This window comes from Chiloscyllium punctatum, chromosome 5 (assembly GCF_047496795.1).
Source record: "Chiloscyllium punctatum isolate Juve2018m chromosome 5, sChiPun1.3, whole genome shotgun sequence".
NCBI classification, from domain to species: domain Eukaryota; kingdom Metazoa; phylum Chordata; class Chondrichthyes; order Orectolobiformes; family Hemiscylliidae; genus Chiloscyllium; species Chiloscyllium punctatum.
This window is the reverse complement of record NC_092743.1, coordinates 145,575,394-145,599,557: the sequence shown is the minus strand read 5'-3', so window position 1 is coordinate 145,599,557 and position 24,164 is coordinate 145,575,394. Positions and strand designations below refer to the sequence as shown.

The 24,164-nt window shown below is 45.3% G+C and overlaps 1 protein-coding gene across 1 annotated transcript in view; it reads left to right on the top strand.

The window, feature by feature from the left end:
- LOC140477521 (cytochrome P450 7A1-like) overlaps nucleotides 1–24,164 on the top strand; it is a 96,215-nt gene that overhangs the window by 12,348 nt on the left and 59,703 nt on the right. Inside the window, exons 2-3 of the mRNA XM_072571593.1 lie at nucleotides 11,785–12,018; nucleotides 23,339–23,579. Coding sequence (XP_072427694.1) covers nucleotides 11,936–12,018; nucleotides 23,339–23,579 — 324 coding nt within the window. The 5' untranslated portion in view covers nucleotides 11,785–11,935. The remainder of the gene's footprint in view (nucleotides 1–11,784; nucleotides 12,019–23,338; nucleotides 23,580–24,164) is intronic.

Here is a 24,164-nt window from a genome sequence, read left to right as displayed (position 1 = left end):
GGAGCAGGAAAATCGATGTTTTGAGCATAATCCTTTCAACAGAAATCCTGGTTAGCAAAATGCCAAGCAGCCTTTCAGAAGATGAAGGTAATGTAAATCAATTAATCAGTGCTGGGCTGCCCCTGATTTTTTGCAAACTTTTCAATATGACAGTTGATATTCGTGGAGGGAATCCTGAGGGACAGGACTTAAATGTATTTGGAATGGCAAGGACTAGTTGGGGATAGTCAACATAGCTTTGTGCATGAGAAATCGTGTCTCAAGAACTTGATTAAACTTTTTGAAGAAATAACAAAAAGGATTGATGAGGGCAGAGCAGTAGATGTGATCTATATGGACTTCAGTAAGGCATTCAACAAGGTTCCCCATGGGATAGCAAGGTTAGATCTCATTGAATACTGGGAGAACTGTCCACTACAGGGAAGTGTGTCGACTTCAACGCCAGGAGCATCTGGAGTAAGGCAGATGAACTTGCAGCATGGGTTGGTACCTGGGATTTCAATGTTGTGGCCATTTCAGAGACATGGATAGAACAGGGACAGGAATGGTTGTTGCAGATTCTGGGGTTTAGATGTTTCAGTAAGAACAGACAAAATGGTAAAAGAGGGAGTGGTGTGGCATTGTTGGTCAAGGACAATATTACAGTTGCAGAAAGGATGTTTGAGGACTTGTCTACTGAGGTAGTAGGGGCTGAGATTAGAAATAGGGAAGGAGAGGTTATCCTGTTGGGAGTTTTCTATAGGCCTCCAAATAGTTCCAGATTGTAGAGGAGAGGATAGCAAAGATGATCCTCGATAGGAGTGAAAGTAACAGGGTAGGTGTTATGGGAGACTCCAACTTTCCAAATAGTGACTGGGAATACTATAGTTCAAGTAGTTTAAGTCAGTTTTTGTCCAGTGTGTGCAGGAGGGTTTCCTGACATAATATATAGACAGGCCAACAAGGGGCAAGGCCACATTGGATTTGGTACTGGGTGGTGAACCCGGCTAGGTATTAGATTTGGAGGTAGGTGAGCACTTTGGTGATAGTAACCACAATTCGGTTATGTTCACTTTAGTGATGGAAAGGGATAGGAATATACTGCAGGGCAAGAGTTATACTTGGGGGAAAGGCAATTACGATACAATTAGGCAAGACTTAGGATGGGGATGGAAACTGCAGGGGATGGGCACAATTGAAATGAGGAACTTATTCAAGGAACAGCTTCTGTGGTCCTTGGTAAGTATGTACCTGACAGGCAGAGAGGAAGCTGTTGAGTGAGGGAGCCATGGTTTACTAAAGAAGTTGAATCTCTTGTCAAGAGGAAGAAGGCGGCTTATGTTAGGATGAGATGTGAAGGCTCAGTTAGGGCGCTTGAGAGTTACAAATTAGCCAGGAAAGACCTAAAGAGAGAGTTAAGAAGAGGCAGGAGGGGACATAATAAGTCATTGGCGGATAGGATCAAGGAAAACCCTTAGGCTTTCTATATCAGGAATAAAAGAATGACTAGAGTAAGGTTAGGGCCAATCAAGCATAGCTATAGGAAGTTGTGCGTGGAGTCACAGGAGATAAGGGAAGTGTTAAATATAGAACATTACAGCACAGTACAGACCCTTCGGCCCTCGATGTCGTGCCGCCCTGTCATTCTAATCTGAAGCCCATCCCACCTACACTATTCCATGTACGTCCATATGCCTGTCCAATGACAACTTAAATGCACTTAAACTTGGCGAATCTACTACTGACGCAGGCAAAGCATTCCATACCTTTACTACTCTCTGTGTAAAGAAACTACCTCTGACATCTGTCTTATACCTATCTCCCCTCACTTTAATGTTGTGTCCCCTCTTGTTTGCCGTTCCCATCCTTGGAAAAAGGCTCTCCCTGTCCACCCTATCTAACCCTCTGATTACCTTGTATGTCTCTATTAAATCACCTCTCAACCTTCTTCTCTCTAACAAGAACAGCCTCAAGGACCTCAGCCTTTCCTTGTAAGACATTCCTTCCATACCAGGAGAAAGTGAGGACTGCAGATGCTGGAGATCAGAGCTGAAAATGTGTTGCTGGAAAAGCGCAGCAGGTCAGGCAGCATCCAAGGAGCAGAAGAATCAACGTTTCGGGCATGAGCCCTTCTTCAGGAATGAGGAGAGTGTGCCAAGCAGGCTAAGATAAAAGATAGGGAGGAGGGACTTGGGGGAGGTGCGTTGGAAATGCAATAGGTGGAAGGAGGTTAAGGTGAGGGTGATAGGCTGGAGTGGGGGTGGGGGCGGAGAGGTCAGTCAGGAAGAAGATTGCAGGTTAGGAAGGTGGTGCTGAGTTCAAGGGTTGGGACTGAGACAAGGTGGGGGGAGGGGAAATGAGGAAGCTGGAGAAATCTGAGTTCATCCCTTGTGGTTGGAGGATTCCTAGGTGGAAGATAAGGCGCTCTTCATCCAGCCATTGTGTTGCTATGGTCTGGCGATGGAGGAGTCCAAGGACCTGCATGTCGTTGGTGGAGTGGGACGGGGAGTTGAAGTGTTGAGCCACGGGGTGGTTGGGTTGGTTGGTCCGGGTATCCCAGAGGTGTTCTCTGAAACGTTTCGCAAGTAGGCGGCCTGTCTCCCCAATATAGAGGAGGCCACATCGGGTGCAGCGGATGCAGTAAATGATGTGTGCGGAGGTGCAGGTGAATTTGTGGCAGATATGGAAGGATCCCTTCGGGCCTTGGAGGAAAGTAAGGGGGAGCTGTGGGTGCAAGTTTTGCATTTCTTGCAGGGAAAGGTGCCGTGAGTGGGGGTTGGGTTGGTGGGGAGTGTGGACGTGACAAGGGAGTCACGGAGGGAGTGGTCTTTTCGGAACGCTGATAGGGGAGGGGAGGGAAATATATCCTTGGTGGTGGGGTCCGTTTGGAGGTGGTGGAAATGACGATGGATGATACGATGTATCTGGAGGTTGGTGGGGTGGTAGGTGAGGACCATTGGGATTCTGTCCTGGTGGCGATTGGAGGGGCGGGGCTCAAGGGCGGAGGAGCGGGAAGTGGAGGAGATGCGGTGGAGAGCATCGTCGATCACGTCTGGGGGGAAATTGCGGTCTTTGAAGAAGGAGGCCATCTGGGTTGTTCGGTATTGGAACCTCTCCCCACCCTGCCCCCTGTAAAAATGCCATCCCATATTCCCAATTCCTTCGTCTCCACCGCATCTGCTCCCAGGAGGACCAGTTCCAATACCAAACAACCCAGAAGGCATACGGTGTGTTAGCTTTTATTCGTGGAGGGATTGAGCTTCAGAACCATGAGGTTATACTGCAGCTGTACTAAACTCTGGTGCAGCCACATTTGGAGTATTGCGTACAGTTCTGGTCACCGCATTATAGGAAGGATGGGAAAGCTTTGAAAAGGGTGCAGAGGAGATTTACTAGGATGTTTCCTGGTATGGAGCGAAGATCTTATGAGGAAAGGCTGAGGGACTTGAGGCTGTTTTTGTTAGAGATAAGAAGGTTTGACATGTAAGATAATCAAATGGTTAGATAGGTTGCACAGTGAGAGCCTTTTTCCTTGGATGGCAGTGGCTAGCATGAGGGGACATAGCTTTAAGTTGACAGCTGATAGATATAGGACAGATGTCAGAGGTGGTTTCTTTACTCAGAGAGTAGTAGAGGCGTAGAACACACTGCCTGTCATAGTAGTAGATTCGCCAACTTTAAGAGCATTTAAATGGTCATTGGATAAGCATATGGACCAGAATGGAATATAGTGTAAGTTAGATGGGCTTCAGATTGGTTCCACAGGTTGGCGCAACATCGAGGGCTGAAGGACCTGTACTGCGCTGTAATGTTCTATGTACTATGTTCTCTAACTAGCCATTTGGATACAGAACTGGCTTGAAGGTAAAAGTCAGCAGGTGGTGGTGGAAAGTTGTTTTTCAGATTGGAGGCCTGTGACCAGAGGAGTGCCACAAGGATAGGTGCTGGGTCCTCTACTTTTCATCATTTATATAAATGATTTGGATGTGAGCATAACAGGTAAATTTAATAAGTTTACAGATGACACCAAAATTGGAGGTGTAGTGGACAACAAAGAAGGTTACCTCAGAGTGCAATGGGATCTTGATCAGATGGGCCAATGGGCTGAGGAGTGGCAAATGGAGTTTAATTTAGATAAATGTGAGGTGGTGCATTTTGGGAAAGCAAATCTTATCATGACTTATACACTTAATGGTAAGTCCTAGGGAGTGTTGCTGAACAAAGAGACCTTGGAGTGCAGGTTCATAGCTTATTGAAAGTAGAGGCGCAGGTAAATAGGATAGTGAAGAAGGTGTTTGGTATGTTTTCCTCTACCGGTCACAGTATTGAGTACAGGAGTTGGGAGATCATGTTGCAGCTGTACATGACATTGGTTAGGCCATGTACATAGATTATTAAGTGCAATACTGGTTTCCTTCCTATTGGAAGGATGTTGTGAAACTTGAAAGGGATCAGACAAAATTTACAAGGACGTTGCCAGGGTTGGAGGATTTGAGCTATAGGGAGAGGTTGAATAGGCTGGGGTTGTTTTCCCTGGAGTGTCGGAGGCTGAGGGGTGACCTTATAGAGGTTTATAAAATCATGAGGGGCATGGATAGGATAAATAGACAAGGTCTTTTCCCTGGGGTGGGGGAGTCCAGAGCTAGGGGACATAAGTTTAGGGTGAAAGGGGAAAGATATAAAAGAGACCTAAGGGGCAACGTTTTCACGCAGAGGGTGGTACGTGTATGGAATGAGCTGCCAAAGGAAGTGGTGGAGGTTGGTACAATTGCAACTTTTAAAAGCCATCTGGATGGGTATATGAATAGAGAGGGTTTGGAAGGATATGGGCTGGGTGCTGGCAGGTGAGACTAGATTGGTGTTTGGGATATCTGGTCAGCATGGCTGAGTTGGACTGAAAGGTCTGTTTCTGTGCTATACATCTCTATGACTCTTTGTCTCTATTTGGGGATGGGTGCTGTGCTTGCTGGTGAGTTGGAAATGGAGCAGCCAGTGAAGTACTTCTCTATAAAACTAAATAAGTATCAGAAATACCTTACTGAAGGAAAAGGGACTTTGGGATTATTGTTGACTCTTCAATAATTTGAATCTATGTCTAGCTCAATAATAAGAAAGTACTAATGGAGACTGCTCATCATCCACTGACCTTCATTTCAAATGTAAATGTGTGGGCCTCTGAAGTTTGCTTTGGCAGTGACGTCTGGATCCTGAAGGCAGTGCCACAATCACCATACTGACACTGATCATCATGACCTGAACATGGAGTTTGCTCAAGTTACAGGGAATATGGGCTTACCTAGCAAATCCTGGGACCTGAATATTCATGGGTCAGTGGCACATTGGAAGGAAGCTAGGAAAAGGTTCGGGATAGATCACTTAATTAAGTGTGTCATAAGTACAATAGATTAGTTCTAACAATCAAGAAGTAGAATTAGTTTGTGTGGAGTTGGGATTTGATGGGACCCACACTATAGGACAATGGAGCTTATGAGAAATGTACAAGGATAACCATGGATGATCTGAATCTCCTGGACTGGAAGAAACAGGTTAGCAACAAGATCCTAGAAGATGAGCTAATTTTCAGGACAGTGACATAAATGATCATGTTCTAAAGTTAACCAGAGAGAAGGCTCTACTAAATCGAGAATTGTAAAATGAGATAACATTTTAAAAGCCATCTGGATGGGTATATGAATAGAGAGGGTTTGGAAGGATATGGGCTGGGTGCTGGCAGGTGAGACTAGATTGGTGTTTGGGATATCTGGTCAGCATGGCTGAGTTGTGTCTTCCCTACTCTCTGAGTAATGAACAATGATGCTGGTATTTTCTCTTGAAGACCAGCATAACTGACAAACATTGATTTTCTTTGCCCCCCCCCAGTCGATACTTGAAGTCAATACCAAGCCTGCAGCTATCTGGGTCTGTCCAAAGCAGAACTTCTTGCTTCTATCAGTGAACACAAAAATAAATCAACGAATCTTCTCCACACTGAATCACTGCCTCTATGGGATTGTATTGGGCATTGGAAATGGTTCAAAGAGAAATGCAAATAAATTAAGGTCCCACACGAGAGGCTATTAAGTGAAATTAGAATACATAGGAGTTGGGGAATATACTTGTATGCATTGAGAACTAGTTAATGTTGTATATGTTGCGATGCTGACTTGTACCAGGTTGTGATTGGGGTAGTTTTCTGTTGCCATTCCCCTGTCCTTGACTGGATAATTGATTTACGTAGGGAGAGGAAGCCACTAGTGATTCTTAATGAGAAACAGATCTTAAATTAAGTAAAGTGCAATTTAGTTTATGATAGCAATTAGGTACAAGTTAGACATTGCAAATCAGACAATGATGGAACCCAAAATAAAACAAAGAATTGTGGATGCTGGATATCTAAAACAAATGGCTGGAGAAACTCAGCAGGTCTGGCAGTATCTGCAGAGAGAAAGCAGAGTGAATGTTTCGAATACAATGACCTTTTCTCAGAACTGATAGTAGCTGGAAAAAGGTTGTATTTATGCACATGATGGGGGACAAAGATTGAGTGAATAGATGGAGATGGAGTGAAATACAGGCAAACAGAAGAATGGCTGACAAAAATGTGTGGTGCTGGAAAAGCCCAGCTGGTCAGGCAGCATCGAGGAGCAGGAGAGTCAATGTTTCGAGCATAAGCCCTTCATCAGAAATGAAGAGTTTATGCTTGAAATGTCGATTCTCCTGCTCCTCGGATGCTGCCTGACCTGCTGTGCTTTTCCAGTACCACACTCTCGACTCTGATTGCCAGCAGCTGCAGTCCTCACTTTCTCCCTGTGTTAAAGTAGCAGGCAACTGGAAGCTCAGGGTCATTTTTGGGGGCAGAACGTGGGTGTTCTGCAAAGCCGTCACCCAGTTTACACTTCATTTCCGCAGTGTAGAGGAGACCACACACTGTGAGCAGCAAGTGCAGTAGACTAGATTGTGAACAGTGCAGGTAAAGTGCTGCTTCACCTGAAACATATATTTGGGCCCTTGGATACAGAGGAGGGAAGAGGTAAATGGGCAGGTGTTACACCTTTGGTATTTTAAGGGAAACATACTGTGAAGGAAGTGAAGGAAGAGTGTACCTGGGTGTCCCAGAGGGAACAGCCACTGCGAAAGATGGACAATGAATGGGAGGGGAATATTTGTCCAGCAGTGACATCTCACTGAAGGTGGTGGATAATGATCCTTTGGATGTGGATGGTGGTGGGATGGAAACTGAGGACCAGTGGGACCCTATCATTGTTGTGAGAGGGGAGAGCGGGAGTGTGGGGAATGGGTCGGACATGGTTGAGAGACCTGTCAACCATTGTGACAAGGAACCCCCAGTTGAGAAAGAAGGTGGCAATGTCTGAGCAGCTGTCCCCACCACCCCGACTGAAGTTGACATCATCAGAAGATGTGTGACAGAGATGGAGAAACTGGGAGAATGGAATAGAAGATTTGCAGGAAATAGGGTGTGAGGCTTCATAGTCCAAGTAACTGTGGGAGTCAATGGATTTATAGTGGATATTAGTGACCAGTCTATCCCCAGAAATAGAAACAGGGATGTCAAGGAAGGGAAGGGAACAGCCAAAGATAGACCAGATGAAGGTAAGTGCAGGGTGGAAATTGGAAGAGAAAGTGATTAATTTTTCCATTTCCCCTAAAATGTTACCTCTGCTTTCTCTCCAAAGATGTTGCCAATCCTGCTGACCATCCCAACATATTCAGTTTCTGTTTCTAATGCGACCTAGTTAATAGATCTGCCCTCTTCATGAACCTAAGACATTATGCCTATTCCCACCAAGTGCTAATGAAATCATAAGATTCAGTGGTGCTTAACATCAAACCCTTCAGAACCATTAGAATTAGAATATCTTTTGTTGTCACATGTACTGCAGTACAGAAGTGCAGGAGTACAGTGAGAAGCTTACAATGTTGCTTCTTACGGCCCCATCTTAGGTACAAGTATCTCGGCACAAATCTTAGATAAAACAAGGAATAAAAAAGAAAAGTAGTTGCATTACTTTACACTGATTCACAACATTAAGTTAGAAATAAGACATCGCTAAAGGATACTGTTATGGACCAGGCCAGACCTCCTCAAAACATTTCAAGAAAGTAGCCCAGATCCTAACTTTGCTCATTGTTTTAAGCAGGTGTACAGTGGATATTCCAGGAGAGAATCAGCCTTCAACCCCAGACTTTTTGGTGTCTGTGCCGTTTACGACCTCTCTGAAAAAAAGCCAATGACAACATAACCTTGTTAAAGGAGTAGCTTCGTCACAATAGACATTACAGCCAGATAAACAAAGTACAAGAAACATTACATTGCAGTAGCTCAGCACAGGAGCTTCCACACATAGTTTGACCATCTAGACTTGTTGTTTAGTCTATCGGCATACCACTCACACCATTTGTAATATCCTTTCATCTCTCTGCCTATAAATTCTGTGCCTATATGCTTCCCTCCACTTCATCTGATGAAGGAGCAGCGCTCTGAGAGCATGTGATTTCAAATAAACCTATTAGCCTATAATCTGATGTCATGTGACTTCTGACTTTATCCTCAAGCTTAGAGATGAATCAATCATTGTTCAAGAAATTTCAGTATAAATTCTGATCTTGCAAGACACAGGCTCCCTTTTAAGTGTAATGAGCCCAGGCTAGCATGAATTGAATTTGCATTGCTGTTGTTTTTAGTAGATTTTCAATCAGGTAGTTCCATTTTTCTACAGTTAGCACTTTAATTTTGAAAAGCAAAGGTGATATTCTGAAGCATATGAATTATGAAATTGACATTTTCAACACATTGAAGGCAGCTTTAAGAAAAGCACCAACTTTAAACTCACATGCTCTTGACCTGTGGTTCAAAAACTTTTTCCAAATGTGACTACATTTCCAGAAATGGAAATTGATATGGCCTTCAGTGAAACCTGGGGAAACGAGATGGGGTGAAGGACTTGTGAAGGTGAAGGTCTGTGTATTCGATTGGGAGAACAGCTGTTTTCCAACTGAGTCTAAACTCCATGGTTGTCATTGATGCCATAGAGCTCACAGACCCAAACTTTCAGCATGTGACCACCCCCTTGAGGTCTTGACTTCCCCATCTGTGAAGTCTTGATCTTGATAACAGGGTGCTCATATGAAGCTACAGTGTTTGGTCTGAAAACACTGTGCAGCAAGGGCACTGAAATGGAGTCAACATCAGCTTCTGAAAATGATGGGAATTTAATCAGAAATGTATTTAATTCAAAATATATTCAAATAATGACATATTCCCAGTGGAAGGACAGAAACATTTCTTGTGAATTTGTGCACTGAGCCCATTATAATGACAAGAAGAAATTACAAACTCATGCAATGAAAAACGATGGGCTTTCATAATTATAAAACCCCTACGTCCTTTTCACCTTGAATGGTAAAATAATGCCTACATTTAGAAGGCATGTTCTTTAACTATAGATCCAGTAGCTCATCTTTCATATGCTAAACTGGATGAACTGTTCACTGATGTATTGTCAATCAGAATGGTGACGGAGTGCTATTATTTTAAATTTCACTCAAATTATGGGAATGAGAAAGGGGCGATGGCCGAGTGGACCCTGTTAATCTAGAGACCCCAATAATACTCAGTGGACTATGAGATTTGAATCCCACTGCAGCAGATGGTGGAATTTGAATTCAATATTAAATTGTAATTAAGAGTCTAAGGATGGCCATGAACACATTGCTGATTGTTGGGGGAAACCTACCTGGTTCACCAATGTCCTTTAAGGAAGGAAACTGCCATCCTTACCTGGCTAGTCTACATGTGACTCTAGACCCACAGCAATGTGGTAACTCCTAACTGCCCTATGGGCAATAAATGTTGGCCCAGCCAGAGATGCCCACATCCCATGAATGAATAAAAAAAGGAAGAAGTTGACACCAAACAGATACATTTAAGAAGTTCTTATTTGTAGAAAGTGTGATTCTTGAATGTATTTTAAGGCAGTGTCATAGTAGAAATAAAGACCCCTGGCATCATTAGGAAATAATTAACAGAGAAGGACTTTCAGGTCTTTCCAGTGAATGGCGGTGGATGAAGGCTGTGGTGTGAGTGTTGGACTTTCAGAAAGTATTGATACAGTGCCACATGGCAGGTTGATTAACAAATTAGAAATGTTTGGGATTGCTGGGTCCTTGGCAGCGTGGATTAGAATTTGGCTAAAAGATAGGAAACAGCGGGTAGGTATAGATGGGCATTTCTCAGATTGGAGACAAGTAGAAAGTGGTGTTCCCCAGGGATCAATGTTGGGACCCTTGTTTTTTCTGATTTATACAAACATTTGGAGATGGGTGTTAAGGACAAAATCTCTAAACTTGCAGATGTCTAAGCTAGGGGGAACCGTGAATTGTGTGGATGGTGTGAACAACTTCGGAGGGATATTGACAAGTTGGTGTAATGGGCAGACACCTGGCAGATGAATCTCAATGCAGAGAAATATCAGGGAATGCATTTTGGTCGAAGAAATATGGAGAGACAATACAGGCCTCAATGACACAACCTTGAGAGGAGTACAGGAGCAGAGGGTCCTCAGGGTTCATATGATTTCCTGAAGGGGGCCACGCAAGTTGAAACAGTTGGGTTTATAAATAGAGGTATACAATATAAAAGCAAGCAAGTGATGCTCCCCCTCTACAAATCATTGGTCAGACCACATCTGGAGTATTGTGTTCTGGGCACTTCACTTGTGGAAGGATGTGAAAACTCTAGAAAAAGTGCAAAGGAGATTTACTAGAATGATCTCAGGAATGAGGGGTTTTAGATACGAGGCATGATTAGAGAGATTGGGTTTACTCTCCTTGAAGCAGAGAAGATTAAGAGGTGACCTTATTGAGGTGATCAAAATTATGAACAATTCTGACAGGGTAAAGAGGGATATTCTATGTCTATCGGTTGGTAGGTCTGTCCCTAGGGGTCACAATTTCAACATTGTCAGCAAGAAAGCTCGAAGACAAATGAGGAGAAAATAGTTTCCTCAGAGAGTAGTCAGGATTTGGAAAGCGCTGCCTGGGAGAACTGCGGAGGCAGTTTCTGTCGGTGGTTTCAAAACAGAGCTGGATATGTATTTAAAGGGATAACGTTAGAGGGTTTGGGAGATAGGGCTGGAGAATGGGACTATCTGGGTTGCTCTTTTAGGAGCAGGTACAGACATGTGGATCCAATGGCCTCCTCCTGTATTGTAACATTGATTCCATGATTCTGAATTGATTTCCGGCCTAACCAAACCTCATGTAAATCAACATTGCTTTTCCATATTAATCTATATTTATAGAAAGTTAAGAAAATGTAAAAGTATTTGAAGTGCAAGTTTTTAATATCATTTTATTTGGGTCCATCTGCCGGATGGAGCATACCACAGTTACAAACCAAAAACCCTCTGAATCTGCAGAAAATCGGCAGGTCTGGTGGAACTTGTGGAGAGAGAAATCAGAGTTAACTTTCCCGGTTCAATGACCCTTCCTCAGAACTGATGCCTCACTGGACCCGAAACATTAACTCTGCTTTCTCTCCACTGAGAGACTGGCAGACCTGCTGGGTTTCTCCGGCACTTTGTGATTTTATTGCGGATTTTCAGCATCCACAGTTCTTTTATGTTTCTCCTCCTTCCCAGCCCACCCCCCCCGTTCAGATTGAAAAGGGATTCAGCTTCGTGAGCTGTGTCTGTGGCGCTGTGAGCGGCTAAAGTTCACAGCATTGGCTGGGTCCAAGCCACGACCTCCTTTGTCCCCACTGAAAGGACTTTATCCTTTTCACAGCTGCTCTCTCTCTCTCTCTGTCCGACCGACTGGAGCTGTCCATGAAGTGAATCTACAAACTTTGGCAGTGGATCCGGGGAGATCGAAGGGAAGCTGTACCGAGCCTCAGTTGCTGCTGAGCCCTCCTGCTGTTGCGGACAAATTGCCCCCAATGGCAGCGCTGAATGTGTGGATCGTGGGCACATTGGCAGCTCTCTCTCTCAGCTTGTTCTTGCTGCTAAAAATCAGGAGAAGGCAAGTGCACATTTCCCTTACTGTCTCTGCGATCTTCGCAATCTTGTTGTACCGTCAGAAACAGAACTCGCTTTGAAAATCCTGGAATAATAGAATTTCACCTTTCAATCAGTACTAAACAGACAGTTCTGAAAACACTATTCATCTGCTCTCATTCCCATACCCTTTGCTCAGTATTTTCTTCTGCACATCTTTATCCACATTATTTTTAAAAGATAGAATGCATTCTGTTTTTTTGACAGTGTTACAGGATAATTCTCTTGTCCAGAATTTTTTTTTATTTCAAAATATACTTTATTCATGTAAATAAATCTCTGGTACTTGTACAATTTTCCATGTCGTTCATAGTTATATACATTGCATGTCTTAACATTACAAAGAACAAATTGAATTAATCGAATTCACAGTTATCCTATTAACAGTTCCCTTTATTAACTATCCAGTCTCTTGGTATTTGGCTGTGGCTTCAGCGGAACCCACCTACTGAGTGGGTGCCCTGTTATATGAAAGCAAATGAAACTTCTTTAACCCCCAGTTTATGGGGTTACCATTGTCCATTTGACTGTCTTGTCTCTGGGGTAGCTTGTCTACATCCCCATGGTAAACACGAACTGCTGGACCTTCGCTGGGCTGAGGTAGCTAACCAGCTCCTCACTGGGGTCATTTACCCGCTCTGGTGTCATTGAGCCAGGGCAAGGGTCCTCGCTGTCCAGTTCTGTGTCTGACAATGGGACTGTCAGAGGATCACAGCTCTCAGTTGCCTGTAGTTGTGGGGCAGTGGGTACCCCCTGGTTCTCACTGGGTGGAGGGTGGACTTCGGGGGGTCCGTTGTTTCCTGGTTGGGAGGAAATGCCCTCCTCTTTACCGATGGCGCTCTGTCTCTTCTTCTGGTGGTGATGACCTTCTGTGCGTCCATCTTCCCCATCCGAAGAGCTGGCCGTTCCTCCCTCGTGCAGCTGTCTTTTCCCCCTTTGCTGGGAGGCTTTGGGGGCCTGGCAAGATTTCCTCTTCCTGTTTTTAACAGGTATCCACTCCTCTGCCTGCTTCATTACCTCCTCCTCCATTGCTTCCATCTGTCCAGCTAGAGCTAGGATCAGCTGCTGTGTCTCTCCGCTGGCTGCCGCCTCCTCCACTCCAGCCTGTTCTTCTTTCTGGGTGCCACCAGACTCCGTTTCCCTGCTGTCCGGGTGGACCTTACTGGTCTTTGGGGGTCCACGGCTCACATTGCCACCTCCGGCCATCTGTGCGTAAGTGGGGCCCCTCCCCCGTCTTGGGCAGGTCTTATACATGTGGCCCGCCTCTCCACACAGGTTGCAGCTCTTTTCTTCCCGACAGTCCTTCGTCAAGTGACCCTCCTGTTTGCAGTTCCTGCAGATGGTCACCTTGCAATCCGCCGCCACGTGTCCCAACTTCCCGCAGGTTCGGCACACCTTCGGCTGCCCTGCATATGTCAGGTAGCCTCTGCTCCCTCCAATTGCGAAGCTCGAGGGTGGGTGGAGGATGTTCCCACTGTCATCGGCCCTCAGAGTTACCCTGACCTGCCTCTTGCTGGTCCAGATCCCAAAGGGGTTGATTACATCAGTGGCTTCTCCCTCAACTTGGACGTACCTTCCCAGGAAGGTCAGGACATCAGCCGCTGGAACGTAGGGGTTGTACATATGGATTGTAACAACCCGATTCCTCTGTGCAGGAAGCACACACAATGGGGTCGCCGACAAGATGGAAAACAGCGGCTCCCCTTCCTTCTCCTTGAAGACCTTCAGGAGCTGTTCACACTGCTTCAGAAGGTCACATCGAAGTACCCTGCCCCAGGGAAATCCTGCAGGCAGTACACGTCCACTGCAGCGAACCCACAGCATCCCAACAGTACCTTCTTAATAAACAAGGTGCGGTCGAGTGGTGTACGATCCTCAATCTTCTTCACAGTCATCCTGACTGTGTTCCGAACACCCTGCCCAGGGCCGCGGGGAGCTGTCGAGGCCATAGCTCTGAGGTTGGCTGGTCCCTGAATTGGCGTTAGGCCGAAGCCAGCATGAAGATCCACCAAGAGCAGGTCAGCACAACCAAACGATCCTCCAACGTCCAATTATGATTCAGCGATGATCTCTTCACTAGCTCTGATGACTCGCAACCTGTTCTGATAAGAACAGATACTTGATCCTAACCTCGTCCTGGGAGAACCACCTTGGTAATCATGGTATCTCCCCTGCCAGGTAAGCCCTGCTTATGCCAGTCTAGTGGACGGTGAAGACATAGGGCAGAACCTGGCAATGTGGGCTTTTAGGGGCCAGAGGTTCATTAGCAGGAGGCAGCTCCTGGGCCAATTGCAATGGCAGGAAGCCCAGCCTTATCCAGTTAATGTTGGGAAACCCTTTCTGCACAAGCTGTGAGCACACTTCCTGCTGGATGGAGTTCTTTATAAGGAAAGAAAGAAACTTCTCCATATAACAGTAAAGTTTTACTTTTTCCTTGAGCTTTTTTTATGGGATTTGTCATTTTGAAATGAAGTTAGGAGAGGTGAGCAGTTCTGTTTGTTAAGTCTGAGAGCTCAGTAATTCAGTGAGAAATTATTGTGATACACAGATCAAAATGCAGAATCAGTTTGGATGAAAATAAGAAGTCACAAGGGAAAGAAGGCCTTGCTGAGAATGGTATGTGGGCTTCCTAACCTGGTCACCTTACAGAACTGAGTGTAAATCAAGAAATAACAGATGCTCACAGGAAAGGTACTGCGGTAAATATGGGAGATTTTAATCTTCATGTGAAACAGGAGCAGATTTGGGCCATTAGTCTCCATGCCTGCACAATCAGTATAGATTAGATGAATCAAAGTAGCAAAAGTGAACCTGAAAGATGCATTTATAGAGAATATTCAGGACAGTTTCTCAGAATAGTACATTTTAGAACCAGTCAGAGAGAGGGTATTTTCAATCTGAAACAGGATTGGTTAATCCTGGAAAGGATCCTCTTGGTATAAGCGATTACGAATTTCACATTCAGTCTCAGAGTGTACCTGAAACTACAGTTTTAAACTGAAGCAAAGGCAGTCACTGGGACATGAACACAGGGTTGGCTGGCTGAATAGATTAAAAAATATGATGGTAGAGAAATAGTGATAAAGATTTAAGGATATATTTCAGAATTCTGAACAATATTGACAGAGAATGCATCATCCATGACTACCTAAAGAAGTGAAGGAAAGTATCCAATTGAAATAAAAGATGTCTTTGGTGCAAAGATTAGTGGTAGTCAGTGATATTATAATGATCAGATGATCTGTTTTCTAATGTCAGTTAAGGGCTTAATATTGACCAGGATATCAGAGGGAACTCAGCCATTCTTATCTGAAACATTGCTGTAGACTCCATTATTTTTGAAAGTGTACAGGGTTTCAGTTTAATATCTGAGCTAAAAGGAAACACTTTCTCAATACTGATCGAGATTTCATTGGGACTTGGAGACATAACTGTCATAGTCAGACACAAGACTGCCAACAACAGAACCCAGCTGACAGCCCACTGGGATAAAATGCACTAACTATGAGATCCAGAGAAATCTGGACAATGTAACAGAATAGATAAAGAGAGAAAGAGCAAAGGATGGCTGTTGATATCCAAAGATAAATCTATCAGCTTCAAGATAAACAGTTGAAGGGCTTCCAAGAAAGCTGCCAACCCAAGAGCATCTTTTTCATCAACTTTCATTAAAAGGGGACAGTTTGTCTGAAAGTGTCTTTAAGAATTACCCATGTGTTGCAATATATTCACAGACTCACAGGAACTTACAGCACAGAAGGTGGTCATTCAGCTTGTCATATGTTGGTCTTTGGAAAGAACAAGAATGCTCAGTCCCGCATCAATTTTGTTTTAATCCATAACTCCATATGTTCCTCATAACCTGCCCAAATTCAAAACTTATTAATGGAATAAGCTTCTGCCATCTTTTCAGGCACATTGTTCCAAAAGTGGAATAAAATACCCTCTTACTCCTACCCCACCCCCATCATTCCCAATGATATTAAATCTATTCCTGACTCACTTACCAGAAGGGCTAATCTTTTTCCACACTGACCCTCTGAAGAGTAACCTGCCCAGACCCATTACTCAACTTTTAACCCCTGACTAATGCACTAACCTACACACCCCTGAACATTATGAGTAATTTAGCATCTCCAATTCACCTAACCTGCACACTTTTGGACTGTGGGAGGAAACTGGAACACACGGAAACCCATGCAAACACAGGGAGAACATGCAAACTCCACACAAGCAGTCACCTGAGGCTGGAATTGAACCCAGGTCTTGGTGCTGTGAGGCAGCAGTGTTAACCACTCAGTCACTGTGCTGGTCCATTGTTCTAAATGAAGTAGTCCTCAGTTTAAAAAAATAAATCTTCTGTCTTCCTTTTTAAACTATTTACATCTCTCCTGAAACATGTTGCTGAGAATTGACAGCAACTTTTTTTTTTATTTTTATTTCAAAAATATACTTTATTCATAAAATGATTTGATGGTCTGTACATTTGATCATGCCATACATATGTCCATATTTACAAACACAGATTCGAATTTATCCTTGTCATTTACAATCCTGTGCATTTTTCAATCTTGTACATATACATCTATTTGGCTGAGGCATCAGCAGAGCCCAAAAATACGTCCGCATGGGCCCCCTGTTCTTCTTTAGGCAGGCCGATCTTACACGGTGGTCTTTCCCCACTGCGCCTTGGCGGCAGCTGCCCCAAGCTTCAGCGCGTCCCTCAGCACGTAGTCTTGGACCTTGGAATGTGCCAGTCTGCAACACTCGGTCGGGGTCAACTCCTTCAGCTGGAAGATCAACAGGTTTCGGACCGCCCAGAGAGCGTCCTTCACCGAGTTGATGATCCTCCAGGCGCAGTTAATGTTCGTCTCGGTGTGAGTCCCGGGGAACAGGCCGTAGAGCACGGAGTCCCGCGTCACGGCGCTGCTCGGGACGAACCTCGACAAGCACCACTGCATTCCTCTCCAGACTTCCTCTAGAACATAGAACATAGAACAATACAGCACAGAACAGGCCCTTCGGCCCACGATGTTGTGCCGAACTTCTATCCTAGATTAAGCACCCATCCATGTACCTATCCAAATGCCGCTTAAAGGTCGCCAATGAATCTGACTCTACCACTCCCACGGGCAGCGCATTCCATGCCCCCACCACTCTCTGGGTGAAGAACCCACCCCTGACATCTCCCCTATACCTTCCACCCTTCACCTTAAATTTATGTCCCCTTGTAACACTCTGTTGTACCCGGGGAAAAAGTTTCTGACTGTCTACTCTATCTATTCCTCTGATCATCTTATAAACCTCTATCAAGTCACCCCTCATCCTTCGCCGTTCCAACGAGAAAAGGCCGAGAACTCTCAACCTATCCTCGTATGACCTACTCTCCATTCCAGGCAACATCCTGGTAAATCTTCTCTGCACCCTCTCCAAAGCTTCCACATCTTTCCTAAAGTGAGGCGACCAGAACTGCACACAGTACTCCAAATGTGGCCTAACCAAAGTCCTGTACAGCTGCAACATCACCTCACGACTCTTGAATTCAATCCCTCTGCTAATGAACGATAATACTCCATAGGCCTTCTTACAAACTCTATCCACCTGAGTGGCAACCTTCAAAGATCTATGTACATAGACCCCAAGATCCCTCTGTTCCTCCACCTGACCAAGAACCCTACCATTAACCCTGTATTCCGCATTCTTATTTGTTCTTCCAAAATGGACAACTTCACACTTGGCAGGGTTGAACTCCATCTGCCACTCCTCAGCCCAGCTCTGCATCATATCTAAGTCCCTCTGCAGCCGACAACAGCCCTCCTCACTGTCCACAACTCCACCTCTGCATAGGCACATTCCAGAAGGAGGTGTGTGACAGTCTCGTCCCCCCCGCAGCCACTTCGAGGGCAGCGTGCGGTGCGGCAGAGAGTCCGGGCGTGCATAAAGGATCTCACAGGCAGAGCCCTTCTCACCACCAGCCAAGCCACGTCTTGGTGCTTGTTGGAAAGTTCTGGCGATGAGGCATTCTGCCAAATGGCTTTGACAGTCTGCTCAGGGAACCGCTCGACAGGATCCGCCCTCTCCTTTTCCCGAAGGGTCTCAAGGACGCTACGTGCTGACCACTTCCTGATGGACTTGCGGTCAAAGGTGTTTTTCCTCATAAATTTCTCCACGAAGGACAGGTGATACGGAACGGTCCAACTACTCGGAGCGTTCCGCGGCAGCGAGGCCAGGCCCATCCTTCGCAACACCGGGGACAGGTAGAACCTCAGTACGTAGTGACACTTGGTGTTTGCGTACCGGGGATCCACGCACAGCTTGATGCAGCCACACACAAAGGTGGCCATCAGGGTGAGGGTGGCATTGGGCGTGTTTTTTCCCCATTGCACCGGTCTTTGTACATAGAGTCTCTTCGGACCCGGTCCATCTTTGATCTCCAAATGAATTGGAAGATGGCCCGGGTGACTGCGGCGGCACAGGTCCTGGGGATAGGCCAGACCTGTGCCACATATAGCAATACTGAGAGTACCTCACACCTGATGACCAGGTTTTTTCCCGTGATGGAGAGCGACCGTTGCCCCCATCTGCCTAGTTTCTGTCTCATCTTCCTGATCCGCTCCTCCCAGGTCTTGGCGCACGCCCCAGCCCCCCCGAACCAAATACCCAGCACCTTCAGGTGGTCAGTCCTGACGGTGAAGGGGATAGAGGATTGGTCGGCCCAGTTCCCGAAGAGCATGGCCTCGCTCTTGCCTCGGTTTACCTTGGCCCCCGAGGCCCGTTCGAACTGGTCGCAGATGCACACGAGTCTGTGCACGGACAGCGGATCCGAGCAGAAAACAGCGACGTCATCCATGTACAGGGAGGCCTTAACCTGCAGGCCCCCGCTGCCAGGAATAGTCACCCCTCTCAGGCTCGCATCCTTCCTGATGGATTTGGCAAATGGCTCTACGCAACACACAAACAAGGCGGGTGAGAGGGGGCATCCCTGCCTGACTCCAGATCTTCCAGGGAAGCTATCTGATTCCCACCCATTGATTGAGACTGCACTGACAATGTTGGTGTAGAGCAGTCTGATCCAATTTCCGATTCCCTCCCCAAAGCCCATTTTGGAGAGGACATCCCTCATATATGTATGCGATATCCTGTCAAAGGCTTTCTCCTGGTCCAGGCTGATGAGGCAGGTGTCCACCCCCCTGTCCTGCACGTAGGCGATCGTATCCCTGAGGAGTGCGAGACTCTCAGAGATCTTCCTGCCCGGTACAGCACAGGTTTGGTCCGGGTGGATCACCGATCCCAGAGCAGACCTGACCCGGTTGGCGATGACCTTTGACAAGATTTTGTAGTCTGCATTTAGCAGTGAGATCGGTCTCCAGTTTCTAATTTCCTCCCTCTCCCCCTTCCGCTTGTAGACGAGGGTGATGATGCCTTTCCTCATGGATTCACTCATGGTACCTGCCCGAAGCATACTGACATACACCTCCAGCAGGTCCTGGCCGATCAAGTCCCAAAGAGCGGAATAAACCTCGACCGGTAATCCGTCGCTTCCGGGAGTTTTATTCTTTTCGAAGGACTCGAGGGCCTTGGTCAGCTCATCCAGAGATAGCGGCTGGTCCAGCCTCTCTCGTGTTCCGTCATCTAGGACCTCCGTGATAGAGGACAGGAACGACTGGGAGGCCGCGCTGTCGGTCGGCTTCGAGTCATACAGGCTGGCGTAGAAGGATTTGCTGATCCTCATGACGTCAGCCTGAGATGACGTTACCGAGCCGTCTTCTTTCTTCAGGCTGCTGAGCACGGAGCTCTCTTTGTGCACCTTCTGGAAGAAGAAACGTGAGCACGTCTCGTCCTGCTCCACCGAGCGGACCCTGGACCGGAAGATTATCCTGGAGGCCTCCGAGGCAAAGAGCGAGGCTTGCTGGCCCTTCACCTCCTTGAGGTCCTCCGTGACATCGACCCCCATCGTCTGCAGCAGGAGCAGGTTCTGCATACTTTCCTGGAGCTGGGACAGTTTTCCCCGCCTCTCTCTCGCCTCCTGGACACCTTTGAGGATAAAGAACCTCTTGATGTTCCCTTTTACCGTTTCCCACCAGTCCGCTGGAGACTCAAAGAGGGGCTTCACGGTTCTCCAACCTGCGTAATCCCTCTTGAGCTCTTCGATGTTTCCCGGGGTCAACAGCTTAGTGTTCAGTTTCCACGTTCCCTTGCCTGCCCGCTGTTCGTCCTGTAGGTGACAGTCGGCCAGCAGGAGGCAGTGGTCAGAGAAGAACACCGGCTTGACGTCGGTGTTGAGAATTGACAGCAACACTCCAGCTGAAAGCCCGCCAGTGACTTGCAGAATTGTAGCATAATTTTTTTTCCTGTTATCTTGACCTATGGATAGAAGCACACATTTAACCAATATGTTTATTTTTGTAACCACCTTATCAATTTGCCATGTCACCTTTCAGGATTAGTGTTTGAGCACTAAGATGGACACTCACCTACACATTCCGAAATAGTGCCATTTTCTGTCTTTCCATGTCAATTCTCCCAAAGCCAATTCAAAATTGATTTTATTTTATTCATTCATAGGAATGTTTAGGCCAGCATTTATTGCCTGTCCTTAATTACCCAGGGGCAGTTAAGAGTGAATCACATTGCTGTGGGTCTGGAGTCTCACGTAAACCAGACCAGGTAAGGATGGCAGTTTCCTTCCCTAATGGACATTAGTGACCCAGATGGATTGTTCCAACAATCAACAAAATGGTCACCATTAGGCTCTTAGATCAAATTTGCTGTGGCAGGATTTGAACCAGAATCCCTTATGTCTCTGCATTAATCCCACAAGGAGAAAGTGAGGACTGCAAGTGCTGGAAATCAGAGTCGAAAATTGTGATGCTGGAAAAGCACAGTGGGCCAGGCAGCATCTGAGGAGTAGAGACTTGACGCTTTGGGCATAAGCCTTCATCAGGAATGTGGGTGGGTGGATGTGTTGGCGAATGGGCGATGAGAGATAAATAGGAGGGGGGATGTGGCTGGGGGAAGGTAGCTTGGAAGATGATAGTTGGGTGCAGGTGGGGAGTGATGGTGATCGGTCAGAGCAGAGGCTGAAGTGGATAAGTGGAAAGGAAGATGGACAGGTAGGACAATTCAAGAGAGCAGTGCCGAGTTGGATCTGTGATGAGGTGGGGGTGGAGAGATGAGGAAGCTGGTGAAATCAATGTTGAGGCCATGTGGTTGGAGGGTCTCTAGATGGGAGTGAAGGTCATTTAATCGGGAAGTAATAGAGAACTGAAATATTTTGCAATAAAGTTTACAAATTCAAGGGAGCTGAAGTATCAAAAGGAAGATGCAGTTCACAGATAACTAGAAACCAATAAAATCACTAGGGAAGGTATAAAAGGGCAAGTAGAGGTGTACTGATAATATCACTGCACTAGCTGTCCAGACCCTTAGGCCAACTATCCAGGGACCTGGGGTTTGAATCCCACTATGGGAAGTGGTAAATGGTAAAATTTAAATTCAAAAGAAAATCTGGAATAAAAAGCCCACCTAAAGGTGACCATGTCACCACTGTCAATTGTAAAAACCGACCTGGTTCACTAATGCTGTCCCTACCTGGTATGTGGCCTACACATGACTTCAGACCCTGAGCAATGTGGGTGACTCTGAACTGTCCTTTGGGAAAGTAGGAGCGGGTAATAAATGTGGCCCTAGACTTCGACATTCACTTCCCATGATCAAATACAAAGAAGCTCAATGTAACAAAAACTCAAAACTCTCATACTTTATCAGTGTATAAAAAATTCAAAGATGTTTAAATGTTTAAGGAGGGAAACAGAAATAATCCAGGTAATTACAGGTTCGTGAGCCTGATGTCAGTGGTGGAGATGTTGTTGGAGAAGATACTGAGAGACAGGATTTATTCACATTTGGAAATGAATGGGCTTGTTAGTGATAGGCAACGTGTTTAACCAACTTTGGGAGAGGTCATGTTTAACCAACTTGATTGAGGTTTTTGGGTAGTTGACAAGAATGATTGATGAGGGAAGGGCGTTTGATCTTGTCTACGTGGGGTAAGGCATTTGATAAGGTATTTTATTGCAGGCTGGTACAAAAGGTAGAGTTTCAAGGGATTTGAGGTGTACTGGCCAAATGGATACAAAACTGGCTTGGTCATAGAAGACAGAGAGTAGTGGTGGAAGGGTACTTTTCAGAATGGAGATTAGTAATTTGTGGTGTCCCACAAGGTTCAGTGCTGGGATCTTCGTTGTTTGTAATATATATAAATAAGGTGGAGGAAAATGTAGGTGGGTCTGATTAGTAAGTCTGCAGGTGACACCAAAATTGGTGGAATTGCAGATACTGAGGAGTATTGTCAAAAGGTATTGCAGGAGATTGATTGCAGATTTGGGCAGAGAAATGGCAAATAGAGTTTAATCTGGACAGATGCAAAATGATGCATTTTGGAAGATCAAGTTCAGGTGTGAGTTATACAATAAATGGCAGAACCCTTAGCAGCATTGACATATAGAGGGATCTGGGTGTACAAGTTCACAGATCCCTGAAAATTATATCATAGGGTGGTCAAGAAAGCACACTTGCCTCAATCAGCTGGGCACTGAATATAAAAGTTGGCAAGTTATGTTATAGCTGTATAAAACATTAGTTAGGCCAATTTGGAATATTGCATGCATTTCTGAAGGATGTGGATGCTTTAGAGATGGTGCAGAAAAGGTTCACCAGGATGTTGCCTGGTCTGGAGGGTTTTAGTTATGAGGAGAGATTGAATAAACTTGAATTGTGTTCACTTGAAAGACAGAGGCTGAAGGGTGACTTGACAGAGGCCTACAAAATAATGAGAAGCATAGATAGACTGGATAGTCAGAGGGTATTTTCTGGAGTGGAAAGGTTAATTACAAAAGAGCAGGGAGAAAGTGAGAGGGAGAAAGTTTAGGGGAGAAGATCAGGGAAATTTTTCACACAGAGGTTAGTGGGTGTCTAGAACGCACTGCCAGTGGAGGTGGTGGAAGCAGGTAAGTTAGCAACTTTTAAGATGTAACTTGATAGACACATGAACGGGAGGCAAACAGAGACATAGAAACTGCATGGGCAATAAGAAACAGGTCTACGTAAGGATTAGAATCAGCGTGAAACTGGATGGATTGCATTTTTCTCTAGTACCTTTCCTCAATACACTATTGGGTAGAATTTTGTTGGAGGGATGTGATTCCTGCTCATCTACTATATTTAAATGATGTGCAGGGAATATTCATTTCCATTGATTTATTTCAATATTTTTCTTTCCACAGAAGAGAGGGGGAGCCTCCCATAGAAAACGGTTGGATTCCATACATTGGTTGTGCTCTAGAATTTGGTGCTAATCCTCTGAAGTTTCTGCAAATTCGTCAGAAGAAATATGGAGATGCTTTTACATGTAAAATAGCTGGGAACTTCATCACTTTCATCACTGACCCCTTCTCATACAGCTCTGTAATTCGACATGGAAAAAATCTAGATTTTCAGACCATTGCATTAAAAATTTCAAGACGGGTGAGAATCCCTACTTGTTTTCTGAAGTATTGGTTCTTTAGTACAGTGCAAAATAGTGAACTGAATAAGTTGCTAATTTTATTCATCATATTGTATTACTTTCTCTGATTTAACTGATCTATCATATTTCTCAGGAAGCCTAACTAATGGCAAATTGTCTTGCAATTACAGTGTAATGAAAAATATACAACTGTCATGTAAATGACAATGTGTAACAATCAGTCACTCAATCAGTGACTTGTTGGGCCGAAGGGCCTGTTTCCACACTGTAAGTAATCTAAGTAATCTAATCATTAGGGATTGATGAACTCTGTGAGCTAGTTTATTTTAAAAAGTACAATATAATACAGTACATCACAGGAACAGCCTTCAGCCCACTAAGCCTGTGCCAATTCTAGTCCCTATTTAGAACAACTACTTATTGCCCATGATTTGGAGATGCCGGTGTTGGACTGGGGTGTACAAAGTTAAAAATCACACAACACCAGGTTATAGTCCAACAGGTTTAATTGGAAGCACACTAGCTTTCGGAGCGACGGTCCTTCATCAGGTGATAGTGGAGGGCTCGATCGTAACACAGAATTT